The sequence below is a fragment of the Pogonomyrmex barbatus genome, unplaced genomic scaffold (genome assembly GCF_055798465.1).
Source record: "Pogonomyrmex barbatus isolate J1 unplaced genomic scaffold, ASM5579846v1 scaffold6, whole genome shotgun sequence".
Classification (NCBI taxonomy): Eukaryota; Metazoa; Arthropoda; class Insecta; order Hymenoptera; family Formicidae; genus Pogonomyrmex; species Pogonomyrmex barbatus.
In genome coordinates, this window is record NW_028297160.1 from 6,771,783 (window position 1) to 6,794,979 (window position 23,197).

The window sequence follows — 23,197 nt, forward strand, 5'->3', positions numbered from 1 at the left end:
GAATCCGTTTCGCATTTTAAATTTTACCCTCTATAAAAATGTGAAAAAGAAAGACTCACACAAATATCTCGGCCATTTCTGAGGCACATGGCTGACGTGTACCGTTACAATACTTCCAGAAGCGCTTTATAACGAACGACTCGGCCATTTGCGACGACGAAGCGTGAAATTTATAAATACCAGAGCTGCCACGTTAATGTTAATTTAGTTGAGTGGTAAGCGAGTAAATAAAATGATAAAAGGGAAAGAAAGAGAAATCTCCTACACAGGGTATCTTTCAGTTTGGTCTCTTGTAGCATTCCTATTTTTTTTTTTTTTAATAATGATTCGCTCGTCTGTTTACCAGTATCGATGCAAACCTTACGCGAAGAGTTCAGTCATCAAAGTCCCGTCAGATCTTTGTTACGCATATTCTTGAGACGTATCGTCTACACAACAGCGACGGGACAACGATAAAGTGGCACGTCGCGAGCACAGGATACGGCGAAGCGTATTTTTCCGCTTTAATGCAATCGCAAACAAAGGATTGAGTAACCGAAGGAGCATGAAAGAGCCCATTCCCTCGCTCCTACCTGGGAGCTCCGCTGCGTACCAGGCGACGAAGCATTCCCGAAGAATGCATCGGTTCCTCGAACGCGAGCACCCGCGTTATCCCGTAAGGTGGGCCGTGTGAGAGAGAGAGAGAGAGAGAGAGAGAGAGAGAGAGAGAGAGAGAGAGAGAGAGAGAGAGAGAGAGAGAGAGAGAGAGAGAGAGAGAGAGAGAGAGAGAAGGAGGGGGTTGCGCGCGAGGCGGAGAGGGAAACGTGGAGAAGGTGGTGGCGGTGGTGCGGCGGACTAGGAAGGTGGAAGGGTAGTTAGGGGGCGCAGGGGGCGCAGTGCGAGCGCAACACGATGCTATAAGGGCGGGTACGCGGCGGAGTCTCCGCAGTGAGCGTCGCGACGCCTCCGCGGAGAGTGTCGCATAGGTCGTACGATCGGTGATCGCCGGTACACGAGGCGTCCCGCTCTCGTCGCGTATTACTCGTCGCTGGCGTTGTGCAGTGCCGAAGGAGTTGTTTCGCTTCTATCGAGCTGTGAGCCCACCTCGGAGAGAAGAAGGGCGGCGCGGCGGCTGTGTCCCGTACCGTAGAAGCTGCAGCTGCATTTCGATCCGCCCGGAGAGAGGAGCTCTTCTCTCCCTCTGGATGACCCAGGACGGACCGGACCCCGTGCTGGAACAACCAGGTTGGTTTTTACAGGATTCCGAGTGATACGGGGTGAAACTGGGTATGCGGAGACGCTTAGAACCGGGTGGCGTTCGGTAAAGAGAATGAGTCTCTCTCTCTCTCTCTCTCCTTTGGAAAACGCACATATATATATCGTTGGGAAATTACGCAGCGACGCGCTAAATAATTGCCGGCATGAATGCGACAAGTGTAATTTATGTTCCATTCAATTTAGACGCGGCACCGTAAACGGGAATGAGACAGACAAGACGGTGCAAAGACACAGCATGTCGTACCGTTGTAAAAATAATCATTCGAGATACCTTTTCTTGTTTTTACGAAATGAGAGAACTCTTTCTCTCGTTGATCGCTTAATGATTAAACAATTATGACTCTATTCCATCTTATCTGCCGATCTAGTCTAGTCTAGTCTAGTTTACGATATTTTATTCAATTGAAATATGATTTTAGACGTATGTAACAAAATTAGAAGAAATTTAGAGATATATGGTGAATTAAGAGTCATAATTAATTGAACATTATTTATTGTATGAATGAAAATTAATGAATGGCGAACGCATAGTTTATGAGAGTGAAATATTCAATAATTCTAATAATACATAAGAGATAATAGGGAGACAAGATTATCGAATTGAACGTTGCTTAATGAAATAGCAGAAATTCGCAATGTCCCCGTTTACCATGTGAACATACGCCACTGGACGGCTAAATTTGATTTCCCCCGCGATATTTACGCGGTACGAGTGACATGCATCCGAGCAAATTGAGTCGTGAACGGTTAACGAAAACCGGATATCCGAGAACGTCCGCGATGAACGGACGTATAATAGATTCTTTTTGCTTCCACTCTTAGACACGACGTTATCCCGCATTTCTCTTCCGTTTTCAATTACGATGCTGCGATGCAGCGTCATGCGCTCGTTAGAGAAATGCAGAGAAAAATTCACCGCTAATTAAATGCACATTGAGCTATCCACGTTGCGTTACACCGTCGCGAGTTTCATCCTTTTCACGTTGTACATTTTGCACGCTTTTTATACAAGTTGCCTCGCAAATTTTAAATGCAGGGAATTAATTCAGTATCTCATTTGTCATGGTCTACTTAATACATGATCTAAAGACTCGCGGTTGGTATTGCGATCGTTTTAAACATGCGACGCAAGTGACTCGAGCTCGGTGAATTTTTCATAATTGTACAGTCAAAAATTTTATTGCGCATCACGTTTCGCGAGAAAAATACTTTTACGAAGTCTTCCAGGAATTTCCATCAAATTTTTCATTCCAACATATAAATAGACACTCCATAATAGTTTCACTTCAATCTCGCGTTTAATATTTTTTATTAACTCATGTAATTCTACTGAAGCATCAATATGCAATCCACTATTAATACCAGTCATGAGATGCTCTTTCGGAAAGTTTTCTTCCCCTAGAAAATTTTCTAGGAGGAACCTACAACACAAGGTCCGCTTAAAAATTAATTACTTAGCGCTCGAGTTTACCTTCGCGCTAAATGGTGGCGCCTTAATGCGCTTCGTTTATAAACCCCATCGAGAATAGCTTAAGATCGATCAGCGCGTTGCCTCGACTCATCGGTTTTCCTTCTATCGTTTCTTTCTCGCGCCGGAAACCCGTCCCCTCATTCCGAACGTCCAATAACAATGACTTGACGTTTGTTAAGAGCCACGCGCAGCAATCTCACGTACAAGAAAAATGGTACCGCTCGTCCGAGGACGATGTTCACATTCGCAACCGACATATGGAAAATTGAAGCGATCATCATCGGCCGAATTATCGCCCTACGATCGAGGGTGCTTCGATGAACGTGACGCGACGATTTCCGCGGAAAAAGGATAGACAAGCGGGATAGATGAGGATGAAGCGCGATTATTGTCCGTAGATAAAATTCTTGCAGCGGTGACTATTGTAAAATGTATAGCTTCATTCGATTCAACAATATAAAAGCTAATTGAACACCGTTCCTATATAATTCCTGGAATCGATCATTTTTTTAGATCGCAGACCTTTCCTTTTAGATCGCAGATGTTTCCTTTTTCATTTTCCTTTTTAAGCTAACGTGCATGTTTCTAAAATCATTATTTCTATTACGAGATTGTATGAGAGATTTAATTAATTTTCATTGAGGAAAACGCCATGCAAACCAGAAATTCGATATCTTCACGTTAGTTTCTTCGTAATGTCCCTTGAGATTATAATGCAAGCAACTTCGGCTATATCGGGTCGGTGAATGCCCTGAAACCATCTACGTCATGACGGGTCAGATTATGCAAAATTTCAATCGATTAACCCGTTCTCCAGTGTTCCGTGAATACTGTCGCTTCGTGATTCGCGAGTCGACTAAGATAACAAGTATAATTTGCCTTACTTCCGCTATTGTTGACAGCTATTGTGCTTGTTACATTTGCGTATCAAAGTGCCTATCGTAACGCGAAACAAATTTTCGAAGGTACAAACTAATATGTTTAATTTTTTTTTTCTTTTTTTTTTTGTTAATTGGCAATTCTCTATTATTAAAGTCAATGAACCAGAACTGTGCGTCGTGTTGGCAGCGCAGCGCGTTTAACACAATCATAACTTTCAGCCTTTGTATTGTATATGCTGAAAATAAAGATCGATTTCACGCGTAGGAGCGCGTGCGGTGGATTGCATTTCCGTGAGCGGAATCATTACAAAATCGGCGTACGAGTGCAAGTGGGAATAGTTATTTGCCGTTCGATTGCCGAATGATCGCTTGACCAGGCTTTTGACCCAATTCCCGGCGGTCGTTACCGATTCAGGATTATCCGATGTATAGAGAGTCTCGTTAATAGTGGCCCATCAAACCCGGCACTGTTCCGGGCTTACTAAACAAAAAGCAATATCACGCAAAATACCTCGGGTAATTCTGCTAAGACGTAAAATGATGATTGCGCTTCTTATTTTGATGTTTATTTTATCTGCAAATATCAATGTGACAATGCTTGAGGAAATTTAGGCGATATTTGCGTCTGTTGTGAAAAGAGCATGTTTTTATAAATAATTACATAAAAATAAATAAACAGTAGTACAAAAGATTATGAAATGGCACATATATATTTTTTTAATATTTCTTTATAAAAGATAGATATCAAAAGGCAAATTCAATTAAAAACATTTCTCTTTTATTAAAAAAACATGATCACTTTTAATTAAAACAGAAGATTAAAATTGACAGAAGATAAAAAGTCTATTTTTGTTTTTAATAATATGAATTTTTTCACATCATTGAATAGATTTGGTAAAAATTTCTATTATACATAACTTTCTTTTGTTATTCATATTCTATTATTATTCAGTTTCACGGTAAAAAGCCAATTGATTAAGTTAGATGACTGGAGGGTTATTCGACAATTTCGAAGTTCGAGACGATGTAAAGGTTCGCCACCTCGACTTCAACCCACTCTTGTTCATCGATCTGTCATAATTAAATAATAGTCGGACATTTGTTAAATTACAAAATTTTTCTATATGCATCGCATACATTTGTTACATTATCTTTACAGCGATCGTTTTTTAAATTTTTACATACACTCTAAAAGACAATATTTAAAATAACTAGTTTCATGTTGTTTCTTGTTGTTTCTTTTGTTGTTGATATCTTTATATTGAAAATAAAATATAAGGAAGCATTCCATATTTAAGAAACGATATTTCAATTATCGTTTTTCTCCAGTGACTTTTCGGTGTTGTCGAAAATTCCTAGAAAGAGGAAGTCGAACGAGCTTGAGATATGAGATTGAGGAAGCGAGTAGGGTGTGAAAAAGCGATATGAGCGGGTGTGAGATATATCGAGAGAAGATAAAGATAATGATGAAGGTTGGAAGCGAATGGCTGCGAGAAGTGAGAAAGCGTGCTCAATACGTGTTTCCTTTATCGCGTTTCATCGCCGAGTCGTGAGACGTGAAACGTGGCGCATCTGACATTTTGAAGTACAGAGATCAATCCGTGATATCTTCTCAATATATATAGCTTCACCTTACTTACATATATTGCGAATACGAAGGAAAGACAATATTGATGATTTTTTTCCGATTTTTTTTCCTTTATTACGAATGTTATTTTTCCAAGTCTTTCTAGATCCTTTGTTTCGTATCATCGTTCATTACTATCCATATCCACTCTTTAGCATTGTTTTACGGAAAAGTTTTACCTTTTTGTTGTTTTAATTTTCAACATGTAAACATTTATTGTGTACATCGTCAAAACAAACTCACGTTGTAAACACTGAAACATAAATCAATTGACAGAGATAAAATTTTAATCAGATTGTCGTCACGTGCGAATTTTTTGAAATTCCCTGAATCCCATCTTTGTTATACTCGTCAAATAGTCGTGTCGACGAGTGCTTTATTAAGAGCCCGGCTACTCGGCATACACCGCCCGTTAACGAGAGGTACCGGCGGTGATTTCGTCGAAGGGAAATAAAATCACAAACGGCTGGACGAGTCAAGAAAGAGAAGAAGCGGGCAAGAGGGCAAGAGGGGGAAGAGGGCAATGGGAAAGGGGCAATGAATCTCATCGCCCGCCGGCGTCGGATCGTAAATAAAAATGAATCGTCGTCGACATGTCGAGAGCGATAGATCAAAAGGTAGCCGCGATCGAGAGCGACGAGGAAAATAAAAGAGAATTATTGAGGAACGAAATAAATCAATCCCCCTCCACCCTGCGCTCAAGCGCCCCCGGGACGCTCAGCGACGCGGTAAAGGATGAGCGTATAGTAACGACGAACGTCACGCCGGCATTAGAGGGACTGCACTCTGTGGTTCGAAATGAACGCGATAAGGGAAACACGTGTTGAGCACGCTTTCTCACCCTCTCGCAGGTGTCCCACGACATCTCTCTCTTTCTCTCTTCCCCTCTGTCTCTCTTTCCTTTCCTTCTGCCCCCGCCCTCTCCCCCCTCCCCTCTCCCCTCGCATCCTCCCTTCCTCCTTTCTCTTACCCTCTCGTTTCCGCCCTCACCTTCTTCCAACTTGTCGCCGATATATGGTATAACCACGCCTCGTCACTTTCACGGATTTTGATGTGATCGGTGTGCCCTGGTATTTCCCGGCATTTATTATGGAAACTTTTCTGTCGAATAAGTAAAAGTTATTTAATATAATATTCGCGCGCCGTGTGAATGGCGAACGAGCGAGAAGAGAGTCGAGAAAGAGTTGTTTGTAAAAATAGTAGTACCATGCGCTTTTGACAATGAACCTCTTCTCAGCGTGAATTTAATTTGAGGCTGGGTTAACAAGGGAATACTAGGAATTAATGAGATATAGCAAGCGGAGATATAATGATAAACTTTCACGGTGAAGTTTAAATTTGGGGAAAATAACTGAAGCGCTGTCCGGAACATCCACTAGTTTTTAACCGGACTGAAAACCGGACTTTTACGGCATTATCTTTGTATCAATTTTGCTCGTTAGTCTGATGATTAAAATATAGTAAATTTGAATATTAAAATCTTCCATCGTAATGTTGTTTTCGAAACTACCGCAGAAAATAGTCGATTGGGGATCGCTGATATTGCTGAAAATTTCGAGGATAATTCCGCGATTTACCGGGAGATCTTGCAATTTCATTCGAAAGGCGCGATATTTACATAAAGTTCTCGTTAGCATCGACGACAAATCCTTACCGATTTCGATAACAATACGAACAATTGCCGAACTTCTATTCGAGGTAGATCGCCTAAACCTTCAGATCTGCTCTCGAATGCTCTCGAAGATGCGAACGTTGCTATTTGATGAAGTCGAGAATAACAAAGATCTTTATTTTAGGAGGTCAATAGACGCGATTCCCTCATTGGGAAGATTTTTAAATTCGATCGTTCGATTTTCATTTATCCCTCTACAGCTGATATTTATTCATGTACTCTCCTGCGTGCGACGCGAATACATTAATCTTTATTCACGGCACGCATTCGAATTAGTAAAGTTTGCCTGCATATTTCAGATCCATGGATAACAAACGTTTGTATTATTTACAACGAGGAAAATCGCGATTCATGTCTGGCTTAATTCTCACGAGAAAATACACGCGATTATAAACAACGATGAAAACAGATGACGATATGGAATGTTGAATGGCAGCTCACGTTTTAAATTAGATTTCTAACGGGATTTAAAAAGGAAAATACCTGAAAGATTGTTGTAATATCAGTTTATTTTAATCCTTGGAAACAAATCTCCGAAAAATGCAAATGCGCGTCACAGCTGGCCTGTCCAATCTTCGTTTTGCAGTACATCCGCATGCCACGAGTTTGTTTTAATACTTTTTGTCGAAAACGGTGTTACGTAATTTCATACGATAAACGAGCAGTGTCACCGGCAAATTTCTAACACTCGGCGTAGCGTAAGGAACGTAATTTCACACGGTGCACCGAAAGCTTTCCGAAGGAAACATGTGCAGGAGAGCGAAAAGGGTCGCCCTACGGATGATCGCGTCAACGAGAAAGGGATAGACACGTTCGATCTTTTGATTCTGACATAACATTGAGCATCGTTTTAGGTCAAATCATGATTTCTTGATGAATTCAAAATTTAATACATATTTATTATTAGTTAATTCATGATATAAAAGTATATTAAAGTCGCCGCGCTTGTTATCGCTATATTGAAAAATTTATTAAATTAAAATCTCTCGTGTAATTCAAAAAGATCCATGTCCATACCTAAAAACAATTTAAAATATCTATATAAATGTGACATGGTAAAGGAAGATATTTGCGGCAATATTTCATTGATCAAGGGGTTTATTGCTTGTAAGTTGTTACACGTCAGGCGGAGTGGAGAGACGCGGTAACGAGTCATATCGTTTTACGACTTTATCCTTGCTCGTCCTCGCTGATGTCAATTTCGCTTCTGGACGTGCCCAAAGTAACCCGAGTTGTCACGTATCCAATAATTTCCCGGGGCTTTTGAAACATACGGTCCATCGCTCGAAACTTCTGTCTCTCCTGTAAATCACATTAAGCCCAGCAAGTCCACCTAGTGCGTGTAACTGGACGATATATCAAGCCATAACCGAGCGAGATCCGACGTGTTTTCCTCTCGTATCCCCTTCCTTTCTCTCTCTCTTTTCATCCCTTTCCCTTTTCCTGGCCGAATATGCTTAATTTCGCATCGAAACTTCTCGCGATATAAAAAGATTGATTGCCGATATCTAAATGAGCACGCGCGCGGCCTTCGACAGGAGCGAGCATAAATCTTCGATCGTAAAACACGTAGAATCGGGAGCATAGTCGGGAAGCTCATCGTAAATTTAAGTGAAGTTAAATCCACTAATAATAAATTATTAAAAATCGTGGCAAAGCTCCATCGATTTCTCATAATTAATGACAGCAGCCGCCGTTATGTTTTCATTCGTTCGCGCTGGCAAATTGTAAATTAAACTCATCCGTTTTTCTTTTTTAACTACATTACGTATGCACGCTTGGTTAATACGCTTAACTCAATTTCTGCGTGCTTTATCATTCAGCACCACAACCTGATATTCCAGCCGAAAATATTTCCAGCGTTCTCGCTGCCGATGCCACTTAAATTACCGTTCTCAATACGGTCCAATACAACATCTTCCATTTTGCGTGACATCTCCACTGCTGCGTCTCAGATCGAACGCTCGATAGCACACCGATAAATTACTGAGGGAGAGGGAGGGAGAGAGAGAGAGAACATCGAGGCTTTATTTATTCATCCGAACGATCCTAGACCCTTACCTTCGAGACACATAACTCGAACAGGTCGATCCGACGAGGATATAATCCCTTTAATAGTATCACTTTGAAGATATTAAACGTAGTTGTTTATATTAAATTGGTAATATTAAATTGGTAATAGTAAATAAGATTTTGAGTGCTTGACGTTTAAAGTTGCCGAAATTAATTTAAATAATTTAGCTTTATATTTAAAGCGTGATTTAACATATAATTTTCAACGTATTTTTAAGAAAAATTAATAAGTAAATGCAAATATATGAATTAATGATCTGTGATGATTAAAAATTGTGATATTTAAAAATTATTTAAAATTATTTAGTATTAGATTATATCACATGTTATTTTTAATTTAGTATTAATTTTTATTTAATTTATTTTTTTCAAATGTATATACAAGAAATGTATTAAACATTGTAAAATAAAAAATACATACATACATATATATTGAATGTTACAGTAGTATCTTATATTTGCATTCATCAGCAAAGCATAGAGCTTTGTATAATTACTAAGATCGTGAGGTCGCTTTGAATGTCACGTCGCATAGACATCTGCGGCACGCCTTCTAATCGGATCAAAACAAATAATACTCGGCATTTAATATTTCGACGCGACGCCGTCGATGTCAGTGTCGATTACCAGCGAATCCGAGTCTGCGACGTTTATCTGGCTGGAATTCCGGGAGAGAACGCGGCGGTACGAATCCTGTGTGACATCTTTGCCGGAAATAAATGGGAACCTTAAGCATCGCATTGAAACGGTGGCGCGAGTTCTCGCTCTCTCTCTCTCTCTCTCTCCCTCTCCCTCTCCCTCTCCCTCCCTCCCTCCCCCTTCTCTCTCTCTCTCGTTGAAGTTATCGGTATTCTAATTACTCGCAGCGCGAAAATAGCGAGGAACTTGGGGCGCGTAATTACACCGGAGGATGCGCGTCGCCTTATTAAGCTATCTCATTTTCTTTGGCGAGCAGCAGGCCGCTCGATGGCTTTGCCGGCCGTGCTTCTTCCCTGAGTTTTATCCAATAAAGAAGGGCACGATCTACGAGTTAGGAAGTACGTTGGGGAGACGACCTCGGAATAGCGAGCGAAGGATGCAAGGTTCGGAGAGCTGGGAGCTCGATGATCAACGTCGACGATTACCGCATGGGAGCGAAAAAAATAAAAGAAATAAAAAAGAAATGCCGCCGTTCTTTCCGGTTTTATTTAACTCCCTTCCCGTGGCGCGAGGTCTGCCGAGCACAAACTTGGAACTTTGTCTGCTCCTACGACACACTACTCTAACTACAAGTTCGAAAGAATAACGCGAACGTTGAAGTTTAGACCCCGACGACGTTAATAACAATGTAGTCGCCCGTATTCTTTCTATTTACTCAATCGCAAGAACCGTCTCGTGTCTCGAAATTAATCGACGCGAATTTGTGAAGACAGCTTTTGAACGAACGGATCATTAGCGAGATTAGATTTCGCCTAGACAATTTCTTGATAACATTTCATACTCGAGCTTCGTTTATAAGACGGAAGTAGCAACGAAATTTCAGAAGCATTTATTAAATGAAAATACATTTGCGTTAGCAATTATATAAATCCATAAACAAATTATATGAAAAAATAAAATATTTAATTATTTTTGCATCACGATAAAAAGACTGTCCAGAAAAATCAAAAAAAAAGAAAGCTTTTCGACGCTTACTTTTTTACGTTCCATTAAAATATCGTGTCGTGTTACACACAGATTTCCAGATTCATCAGAGTTTTCGGCCGTGGGGAGTAATTTTCGTGTGCAAACCCAGACGGCAATGCTTCACGCGACACATTCACGTACCGTGCGATACTATCGCGAACGACTTTGCGGAACAACTCCGTGGGAGTTCGTCACACGAACCATTCCGCGAAACTTGCTCCGAACGGCCGCCGCTCTCTACAACTTAGCAACTTTTCCACGGGGGCCTGGCCTGTATCTAAATCACTTCTCGCTAACGATAATCTCGGCCTTAGAGGGCATAAGCTTAATCGCGCCGTGCTAATTTCTGCTCGAAACTCTCCAGACTGCAATAGTCGTAACACTCGCATGAGAGCCCGTGTATGAGAACGTGCCAAGGAACCTCACCATTTTGAGGACTCGTTCTCGACTCTCTGCCTCCTTCCTTGTCTCCCTTCCTCTCCCTTCCTCTCTCTTCCCCTTCTTTTCTCTCTCTCTGTACTTCCAGCCGGCTTAGGAGTACGTAGCTTTTAATCGTGAACTTACGTAACGCGAACACGAACGCCATGTTAAGGTCATGTACGATCTGTTAAGTTCTAATGCGGCAGATCCGGCAGTTACATCCATCGGCCATTGCGACGAGCTAATTAGCTAGACGGTCTAATGCGGAGTGGTTTAATTCTAACGACCGGCACCCCGCTAATCTCCCGAAATTAATCACCGCTGATGTAAGCGAGAAACGCTCGCGGACCGTGCGCGACGTAATTTTCGTCGGCAGGACTCCATTCTCCTCGTTTGTCTCCACCGCTGGGATTTTCAATAGATACGGCGCCAGCACTCGGGAACATTTCGGAATCGTTCTCCATGTGCCATTCCGTTATCTTGTAAATGCATCTCCGTCACGGTCACGGATTTGCTTTGAGACCACGAAATCGTGTCACGTATGCTTTTTCTTGAGTACACCGTGCAACGATATATATCGCGATAATTACTTCATCTTACGCTACTGACATCAATCTTGGTTTTAGTAAAATTCACTGTTTCTTGATTGAGTTTATTATAAGCGAAAATACCATGGGTGAGAAACACATGAATTATGTGAATTAATTCATCTCTCTAAATCTGTGTAACAAAAACGTCAGTCAATGTTCATAATCAATCAGATTTTATTTATCTTATCACTAGAACGTGCGCTCATAAAATGTACGCATAAAAGACGATGTATGGACTTTTAACACTTTTCTGTCCTCGTAACTCAAGGAAACGACTTTCCCTCCCTTCGTAGAGCGGCGCAAATTGAGGCATCGGGGGAAACAATGAGACCGTCGGCGTCTGCAGGAAACGATATATTCGTACGTGACTATTGTGAAAAGGAGCGTGCTTTCCATCAGACGTATAATAACGCAATTACCAGTAGGTTCGAGATTAAGCGGGAAAGAGTTACGGGAAAGAAGGAGCCGTTCGCCCGTTGCACGACGCGTATACGCAGACGGGCTGACGGGATGAAGCGGATAGAATTCGAAAAGCGGAATCCAGGATAATTCTCACTTAATCCTCGGACACAGGCCCTTGTGACGAACCATTCGTTGCGCCCCGCGACGGCGGCGGCGATGAGTATTTTCGTCGTGGTATCACCGGCCGCGCGGGGATAATCCCATCTCCAATATTGCTTTCATCTTTAATGCACTCGAAATCCATCCACTTCGAGACACATTATACTCCGAATCGCGACCGTCGATCGCAGTTTCGGAAACTTGCCGAACTTACTCGGTCCGCTTCTGCCTGTTTTTCAAACTGAAGTTTATGGCGACGGAATCCCGCTCCGTGTTGTATTTATTGCGCTGTCAATGGTACCGTTTTAATACCCGAGCGATATCGCGTCTTGAAAAAATAATAATCTTTATATAGAATAATAAGTAAATGACACTTTGTAAACATGTGAATTGACATTTTGTAAATATTATTGAACGTGAAACTCAATTTATTTCAATAATAATCCGTTTTAATACGTTCAATAATTTAGTATTTTGACGTTGACCGTGTAATAAATTTCATGGAGCTCGATTCGCAAGTCTCACACGTAGAGATAAAATGGCGGAAAGCGCAGAACAGTATTATAGAATTGTATCTGTTGATTCGCAGATATCGAGGAAATACAAGGAAACGGAAAGCAACTGGAAGAGACGCGGCGTCGTTTGGCCATTGAGGGCTCATCTTTGATCATAAAAGGAGTCTGGTGGATAAACCGTGAAAGTGCCAATATTTCGCGAATAAAAGTACGTCGACCATATACGCGACGCTATACAGAAACGGATGGGCTGGCGCGCATCGAACGGTAAAATCGAAGCAAAATTGACGGCGCCACGAACGAGCATCTCGCTGGAAGAATATGAGGCCGTTGTGTGAGCGCCGGTTCGATCGAGGAGAATTAATTTCCCTTCCGGTCATCGGGTCACGGCGAAATGAGCGTGCTGCCGAGATTAATTGTGTCTTCATGAAAGCTCGGATCTCACGTTAGTCGCTCGATCAGCAAACAACAAGCGGTCTCTTCTCGACCCATGAACGGGTGCAAGAGACACGCCAACGTAAGAAGGCAAGGCACATTGGGTAAAGTTCTTTTCGAATCAACCCAAAAGAAAATAAAGATAAGCAGATAGTACCCACCTAATCTTGAGATCTTCACATCAATCTTCCTGAAATCCTATTTGAAATATTACCCGTTCTAAACGAAAGTGGCTCTCTAAACAACGCAAAGTTCTGACGCACGAGAAATCGATGGTGGTCGGAAGCCAGGTGGCTCGAGGCAACGAAGGGTAAGTCGCGAGTATCATTCGGCAAATAGCAAGATCCGGAAAAGTATTTCACGTCTCAGCAGCAATCCTCTCTATTTGGCGGACGATCCCCATCGTTCTTCGTCTTTCTCGGATTCTCATTCGAGCTCCACCATCGTTTCGCGTCTTTCCACGTCACGGGCATAAAAGTATAACGACTTGAGACGCGTTACGTCCGCGGTTTACAGGGGGAGGGTATATATACGTAGTGCTCCCCCGATAGCACGGGATCGTCCGGTATAACATCGTAAAACTTGGGAGAGTTCCACGTAAGAACGACGAGACTGACGACATCGACGATGTCCCGAATTGCAGTCCGGTAGTTGGAAAAACTCGTCACCGCACTCGAAACAGATAAAGTAAATATTTGTTTGAAATAATTGCGGAAAAGGATGGAAAAATTGCAATTTGAAGAATAAGACATTAAATCGAGCTAATTGAGAAATTAGATTAGTAAGAGATAATGATAAATCCTATTCTTTTGTCTGACTCTTCGGTCTTTATATTCGAAGTGCGCGTAACGCGATAGTGATAAAATGCAGTGCAGTGAACCATAAAACTCTCTCTAAGATAGCAGATTTCCGAAGAGATACTTTGAACGTTGCTCGAACGTGTTTGAAGAAATTTAATCGCAAAATGGATCGAGCGATATTTGAATACTCGTGCAGTTTGTAATGTCGATAAGTTTAGCGGTGAATTCCATATCTCGAAGTAGATATTGTGATCGACGCGGACAGAGTTTATTTCCGGACACCATTGATACTTCGATATTTCGTTCGATGTCTGTTCGCATACCGCTTGAAACTTGGGCAGGCTATAAGCAGCTGGGAAGTTCTAAGATCTCTCTTCCGCAAGAGGATCGAGCGATTTCACGCGTGTAATTTGTCTCAAGGACGCTGAAATTCAGTGAGAATCCCAGAGATATGGATCACGTGCACGTGAAGTCGAGATCGGCTTCGAAGAATAACCCAACGAAAATGGCCTGCGAGAAGGCGTCGAGACGTCTCAGGACGATTCTCGTGAGGGCGTCCCGCCTCGGCGTCTCTACAACGGAAGTCGCCAGGTTACCGGCGGCTAAGAAGCTTATTCCGCAAAGAGATCACGGTTGGAAATTGGCGGTGTTTCTTCTGCTTATGTTCGGAGGTGGAGTTATCGTCGCCTTGGTCTGCACCGCCAGGAAAGGATGCTCGAAACTGGAGGATATCGTAAGTCTAATTCAGCATATTTTCATTACACGAACGTTATATTTAAATATCGGAATACAAATGACAAGTACGATAGAATAACACGATATAAAACAATTTAATTAAATTCAAATATAATATTAATTAAATACTTTCATACAATTCAGTACATATATATATATATACTGAATTGTATGAAAGTATGTATATATATATATATATATATATACATATACATAGTACTGTACATAGTCATTACAAAATTTGAAACTATAAATTTGCACAGAATGCATAGAATGCAATTTTAAATTATGAACAATTTAGGAGTTTAAAAGTTAAACAGTCGCATTCCTATGAATTTGCTCCAACGACCGCGCATACGTGACTTTCTAAAGAATTTCATGAACCTGAGAGAACGGTGGATGTGAAGTGTATGTCGTATGTAACATGCGGTTGACTTGAGTAAAAGTCACACGTCGTACACATTTTCCAATGAGAGGGACGAGGGTGAAGTTTCCCGTGTACTCTGAGAAACTATTTCCGTCAGAAAGAATTTGATGTCACGCTCTGGTCGGACAGGAACCCTCCTCCTCTCTCTCCTGTCAGATCTTCCCTCGGAAAATATATTTCACCAAAATTCGCCTAAATTTCAGACCACCTGTAGAATAAATCTGTCGTTGCTAGAAATGTACTCTCCTACTCTGGTTTTACTGTTTTATTTAAAAAAAATTTGAGAGAAAGGGAAAGAGAGAAAGAGAGAGCAGCGAAAACGTGTGATAATGGAAAATTTTTGTAATTCATGTACATATTTTATTTCACTCTCAAGTGTAAAAATACTGGACCTCTATACTCTTCTGTATGATATCCAATTTTTTTAATATTTAATAATATTGTTGCTATGATAGTGTTGCGCACAAAAAATTATTTAGCGTAACGCTTTCAAAATTTTTTTGTAAATTCTCACTTACATTATATATTTGCAGTATTCTTCAATCTTTTAACTTTTAAAAAATTATGCAAAATTATTAAAAAGGGACAGTGATATATTTGCACAGATTGAAATTTAACATCTAATTACAATAGAGTACAATAATCGGCGTCGAATCCCTTTCGTCGAATCCCTTTTGTCGAATCCATTTCGTTATTTCTTCCATTGTCACTTATCCCAAGATTCCCAATCCTGGACCACTTTCCCGAGTGCATCGCATCTGATTCCTTCGGCATACCTCGTCCAATCTCGCGAAACAAACTCCCGCAGAGTGGAGCGTGCAAAGCACGCGTTATGCACGCGCGAGAGTTATCAAGTAGCGTGCATGTCGGCGAGAAGGGAGAGACAGCGAGAGAGCAGACTGTGTGGTGGCGGTGGCATCGTGTTAGCGATGTTTCGCGCGTGCAGGGAGGATAGTCGGGCGCGCTGAAATTACAGATCAAGGGGTTTCTAAACAATTACGCTGTCGGCGGGAGGTCGAGCCTGGAGTAGCGTGACGTTAGAGGCTACAGCTCGCAGAAACCGAGGCTTGTGGCCTGCGGCTGGTTGCGGACGAGGGCCGAGAGGCTACCAGGAAGTGCTCTCTCACCGGCGGCCAATGGGCGGCAGAGGAGGAGTGCGCTTTCTCTCTCTCTCTCTCTCTCTCTCTCTCTCTCTCTCTCTCTCTCCTCTTCTCTGATATTCCCCCCGGGAAACGGGCGCGCCGCTCCATTGTATCCCCCGAGCAAAGCGGCACGGACATAGACGCGCATAGGATTGGCGGGTATTCGCCCCCCGCGCACCCCCTGCTGCTATTACATCGAACGCAGCAACCGCAGCGCGGAAAGTTCGCCTTTGAGTCACTGCCGGGATTGACAGCGATTTTAACTGACGTGACCGAGCTGCGATTATCGCCCGCCGGCTGATTGGCGGTCAGAAACATCCCCGAGCTCTCGCAGGACTAGTGTTGCCTTATGGCTGATAGAGAAAAGGGTGAGAGAGAGAAAGAGAGGGGGGGGAGCAAATGGTCCCTTAGGCGTAGCATAGTAGATGTTAAGTGAAACGCTCTTGAGGGTCATTGCGATGGTTCCGTTGAAAAATCACGAATTCTCTTTGATGTCATCGTTGGTAGTCAATTGCTTGCGTATTGCTTATGTAATGTTTGCTAATGAGAATTGCACGGAACCCTAAAGGGTATCGTGCTAAGTACAGGACGATCGTACATGATGCACCTGATGAAACACAGAAGCGGTTGCGTGTTTACTTATGTAATGTTTAGAAGATAAAGTGTAACTTCATTATAAGCAAAGAGGAAATTTGCTTATAGAAGACTATCTGTTATAGTATTCTGATATGAGAAATTAATGAGAATTAATGAATTAATCAATTGCAAATTAATAGTAGAAGGAGTAAATTTTAATGGAAATATTAAAGATTTTTTTTTTAACAATGTTATATAAATATTACATTCATATAAAGGTTTTCCAAAAAATAAAAATTTGATCTTGAAGATTTTATCGAGAATTCTTTTTGATGACACAGTTTTGTGAATGTCGAAGCGCATTTGATTCTTTTGATCACATTGTCTCTTCGATCTAGGAAAATCACTTATATTCACGATTATACGATGTGTTAGCGTCCTTCGATGTTGTTTTATTGGTCTTCGGTACGCGGGTGGTTCTACCAACGATGGATCAGAGAAGAGAACACGGATTCTCTTTGATGTCGCCGTGGTTGGTAGTTGCTTGCATCGTTGCTTATGTAAAGCTTGTTAACACTATCTTACCTAACCAGAACCGGGTACCGTCGATTACACGAAAACAATTACGGCAAAAGCTAAAAGGGATATTTCATGCAAACGCGACGTCGACGAGAAACGTGGAAACAATCGAATCTGTTTAAATTTAAAATAAAAGGGAAACTGCGTCTCACTTTGTGCGACACAAACGTTCTATTTTATACCAAACACCATAGCGCTCAACATTTATTTTTATCCTATTTGGAGATACATCGCCTTTTTTTGTTGTCAAGCTTTAAGCGCCTCTCGACGTTAAATTACATCGCAATCGCGGGGACGGAAGCGTTCGCGTCCGTCAAGATAAAATCTGTTAGTGCGACGGCTTTATGCGTTGAAAAAGGCAAGCGGCGCAGAGTACGTCGCGTCACTGTTGATCCGAGGCAGCAAGCCGCGACGTGCAAAATCTACGGCAACAGCGTCAAATCCCATCACGGACGCGGCTGCGAATTTCGCCGTCGGCTTCCCGCCGCCGCTGCTCTACACTCTATTTACCTCCGGGACACATCAACCTGCGATTACCTTCTCGCGGTGCGTTCCTGCTGCGGTCGCGGCGGTCCCTCAAAGCGCGTATCGGACATTCATGCGTCCGTCCGTACGCACCCGACTCCGGTTGCACGCAATATGCGATGCTCGGGAGGGAAACACGAAGATGCGTCGAACGTGCGTGAACGTGCGTGAACGTGCGGCCACCTGTGCGACGAGGAACACGCGTGTTAGACGCGTTATCGATGACGCACACGTCCGCGGGATCGAATCGGGAATCTCGAATTCCATTTACATCCTTAATGTCGAGGCAGCTAAAAAAATCATCACGGTTGGGAACACGTTGCTCTCGAATGAGGCCAAATCTGACGGAGCGGCGGAATCGACAGAAATAACGTTTACTCAATGGGAGGAGATTGACTAGTGCCGCTGAATATACCGAGCATTTTTACGAGTGAAATTCGCAAATTCTGTTAGACTAGCGCGGATAAACGATAGCAGCCGTTGTAGGATTACGTCGATGGGATACACAATGTTTATTCAATGGAATCAGCTCGGGATTGTCGGGGTTCGAATATAGAAATCTTTGCATCCTTTACAACGAATTTACAGGCAAAAGGGATGGTTGAACCAACGCGGAACGTACAGGTATATTATCCTTTGATGAATTAACGTCAAAATTTCCCTGTATTTCTGGATCGTGTCGTTACTGTAAACAGAAATGTTCGCGGTAATGCTTATTCCTGTCTAAATTCATATACTGAACTCTATCATTTCCTCTCACAGTAGTCCAAGTCAATCATATTTTCTAAATAATTTATGGATTTTTATTAATTATTTTCTTATTAATTATTGCGAAAATCGCAAAAAACATTGTAGTACTTTTACGTAAGAAAGAATTACTACATTGTAACACTTTTACGTAAGTAAGAATTAAAAAGATGATCCGTGAATTACGACTCTGTCATATCTTCAATTTACAGGGAATATAAAGACAACTCGGAATAATTTTTCTTCGTGAGGACGAAGAATCTCTTTTCAAAGTAACAGAGCACATTTGGCGAGCACATTTCGCCGTTGAAAATGCACGAATCGGGCATTCATAATTTCTCGTTGCTCATCGCCGGCGGACGGTAGCAGCGGGCGAGTGCATATTCGTTCGGAACAGCACGCACTGGCGCACGTGTGCGATGGCCGCCACGTGTCAGTGAAACGGGACGCGTCGGCGACGCGAGACAGTTGCTATCTACGCCGACGTGCCATGCACGCGAACCGACTGGAGGCCGTTATTCGCGGACAGGTTCACGCAGGCCAGCATAATTCCGGGATAACTCGGACAGCTGCGTATGATGCCCGTCGCCCGTCGTCCGTATCAGGGGTACGATCCCCGTCGCATCGAGTGTCGCATTCCCCTTCCCCTACTTTCCTGGTTTGTAATTAATTAATGCGTTAATTTATCAGCTCTCGTTCCGCGCTCGGATGGAACTCGGCGCCGGCGCCTGGCGCGCTTCGCGGAGCGTGCAACGAGAGTAAACAGGATGTAAACCGAACTCTGATCGATATTGACTCGTCTCATCAAGGTCCTGTTTGCTTGTTTGCTCCTTTGGAGTGTCCCGTTTAATTTATTAATGGATTCTAATTTTTCCAAATAGCATTAACAAATCTTTTGTAAAATCGTTTTATATAGAGAGAGAGATACACATTACTGTTATGAATTTCTTCTTTTCGCGTATCTCTTTTGATTCGATTGATATGTTATTTGATTAAAGGAAACTGTCTTAAAATCTTTAGCGATGTACAAAACGAGTAAAAGATGAATCATCATTTCTGATTGTCGAAGATTTATCGATAGGGGCGAAACCATTGTGACATTGATGGAGCAGTATCTTTCATCTTCGTAAGAAAAACGAGCGCAAATGGTAGATCGCTTTCGAATGTCGATCTGACTACCGCACGAGCGACGAACGAATGTCACCAGCCATTAACGGGGCCTCGAATTTTAAATTCCGTTTCCGCGGCGTGATCACCGCGGCGGAAACGAGACGGAGACGTGAAAGAGAAGAGGCGGAGGTATTGAAGGGAAAGCATGGATCTGCGGCAGCTGGTGGGCGTTTTAGATCAGATCTCCCTTTCCAGAAAGTCGGCTTCCGAATGTCAATTTCGGCCACCGATGCTGAATTCCCGACATTTACGGCTACGTGCCGTCCTGACTTACATCGATAGCCACCGTGAGAGAATCTCCCGGATTTTCCATTTGAGCATTCTTCCCGCGATCATCCGATAGTCAACTCAACTAAAACGGGCTTCCATTCGTTGAAAGGCACTTTTTTTTTATTTTTTCATCGTGTTATCGATGTCAAATGCATCTAAATTGCTTCAGGTTTCGTCGGACCATTGCAGAATGAACGCTTATTTTTACCTCTCATTATACGTGTAATTAATATTTTACAAAGAGCAATCGATCTTATCAATTTTATATAATAATCCACGAAAACAATACTTTCAAAATAATCCCGCTGTTGTTTCCACGATAATATCACGATATTTCACGTACGGTATTCTCTTGCGGAAAACAAGTTCTCCCTTAAACCACCTATTTTACTTTCAACATGATCGAGTACAAATGCCGCGCGTTTGTATCAGCCGGAACGTACGAGCAGCGGTGTGACATCAGTGGCTGTTGTCGGTATATTCCGAAAACGCGTTGTCGCTCGTTCGATATAAAATACGCAGGGGAACGGAGGTTGGACGGACGAGAAAGCTGGAGAGAGCCGTGATGAGAGATTCGAAGGGCTGGCGGATAGATAGGCGCCGGAGCGTAACTCGATATAGCTGCCAGCAAGCTGCCTGGGGGTATCGCGTCCCCCTTTCCCGCCTTTCCGTTTCCTCCACACTATCCCATCCCCCGTGCGCCACCCTCGCTGGCCCGTCAACTCTCTCGCTCGCTCGCGCGAGATACGTCCTACGGATGCAGGGTTACCCAGGAATATTCTCCACGTAAATGCAGCATCGATGTTTTCTCAGCGACGAGGCCTCTCGATGGCGCATCCTCCACGATGCCCTTCTCTTCCTCTTTCGCGTTCCGTTTCCCGCATATCGCGCTCCTCCTTTCACGCGCCTTCAACGTTTTATTCCGCGATCTTGGAATACTGCAGCTGTTACACCGTCGCTGGCACTGATAGGGGGCCAACTGCTCGATATTCCTCGAAAGACGGTTCTGGTGCATCGACCTTGAGCCTAGACCGAAGCGGTTCACCGAAAGTCTGGCGAATCGAGACCGATGTCAGCGGAAAACTGAGGAAAGGGGATCCGCTTTCCCGAATGACTCGATAACGTGAAGTCGATGTTCGTGAATTTTGACTTGAAATTTTGTGCCGCGTATGAAGGCGGTGACCGAGATGAAAGCTTCCGAGACGAAAGCTCGTTCGATATGTGCGAAATTTCTGAGGCTTGAAATTTCTGTCGGAATATCTCTGATTTTATTCCCGGTCCCAAAAGTGAAATTTAGATGTAAGGTACAATTTCTTAATGTCGTAATGTCGATAGAATCATACGTAGAAATTCGATGGAACAAATAAAAGATCGCGCGATGCCTCCCGAGAAACATTCGAGAATGCTGAGTCAGAACACGTACGTGATTCTAACTTCGCGACATTATAATGATCGGCGAAGCGAGTGTCAAAGTTGGGATTCGATTCGGCGACGGTGGCATTAAACTTAAGTCCGCAAGTTCGACATTCGGATCGGAACAGATCGCATTTCGGTAACATTAATATGTAAGACGTAAGAGCCAATTAGCGGCGGTTCGGTTCATAGCGGTAGTTCTTACTTCTCCGTCGTAACGGCGGCTTTGACGCGATTCGCATTCGCCAAAGTTTCCGAGACGGCTTTGTCTCGTCGTTTGCGAGAACTCGAGAACTCCATTAACCTCGCGTCGCGCCACGAGCATTCCCGAAAACGGGAGCCACCCCATTGACCGAGATCCTTCGGGGAAACTCCTCGAGAATGCGCCTTGCGGCAAATGGCCTTGAACTTGATTAGATTCTAACGTCCTAAAATCTTTTTTTTCCCTCTCTACATCGGTGAAATTTATACCGTTCCGCTGAAGGTATCGTCAACAAATTTTTCGTATTTAACGCGTCATCGCGAGTTCATAAAGAGGTCTATTACGGGATTGTAATGAAATAATGAAGCAATGCGCAATTGCATTGACTTTTTGTTGTAATATCGCGATATCACGATACCGCGCGGATTTTAGTAACGTTGACATTCAAATATCTTTCGCTCAACTGTCCGCATACAAGACAGAAGAACGGGAACAATTGCAACGTGAAATGTTCGCCGCGCGACGAAATATCCAACACGCTGCGTCGCACTGCTGGATGCACCGGAGGTATATGATATACCGATACGACGGTTTATAATAAATTCCGGTAGCAAACGCGTTGCGTGCGATATTTAGACGCGCCTATATTGTGCGTCATCCTCGCACCAATATTGCAACCATCCCGCATCCCGGACACGTACCAACGAAATTACGAAATTTGCAAACAGACGAGATGCAACGGCGCGGCTGCGATGGCCGGGCGTGTTTTCCAGTATCCGTCAGCTCGGCGCGCATCGGCGCGTCCGAGGTCCTTTCATACGCTGGGAGATCGAAGAGTGACCTCGATTAGACCTCGACGAATCCATGTCAAAAAACACCACGATGAATTAGCCGTGTGCTTTCGCGAAAATTCGTGATTTTCCACGAATTTCCTTGCCCCCGGGCTACTGTAGAAAGTACCGCCCGAGATGAAGTTAGTATCGACCCGAACGTTGCTCAACTAATTACTTTGATACGCGTTTGACCGTGTTCGACCACACCCTTGTACCGTGACTATCGTTACGTGAAAATCGCGTGTTATTTACGCTCTCTTAAAGTAATATCCCAAATAACGTTGTGTGTGTAGTGATAATGTAATTTCTGTTCATCGCGATAACAGCTTCATTTTCTACGTCAAGGTAAGAATGTCTAAATAGCGCCGGTTGACAAACAGTGTCACGTTATAAACTTTAATATTCTAAATTTTCAATCATTGCACATCACTCTTTAAAAGATACAACATATTAACACGTCTCATATTTTATAATAATTTTATTACGAAATATGTATTATTGTATTATATATATATATATATATATATATATATATATATAATACAATAATATTGTAATACAATATATATATATATATATAAAATATTATATTACAAAATATAATATGTATA

General features: G+C 42.7%; 1 protein-coding gene across 1 annotated transcript in view; it reads left to right on the forward strand.

The window, feature by feature from the left end:
* The first annotated feature begins 889 nt into the window (after positions 1–889).
* Positions 890–23,197, forward strand: part of LOC105422881 (uncharacterized) — a 38,682-nt gene continuing 16,374 nt past the window's right edge. Inside the window, exons 1-2 of the mRNA XM_089082356.1 lie at positions 890–1,224; positions 12,807–14,700. Of these exons, the coding sequence (XP_088938482.1) occupies positions 14,419–14,700 (282 nt within the window). The 5' untranslated portion in view covers positions 890–1,224; positions 12,807–14,418. The remainder of the gene's footprint in view (positions 1,225–12,806; positions 14,701–23,197) is intronic.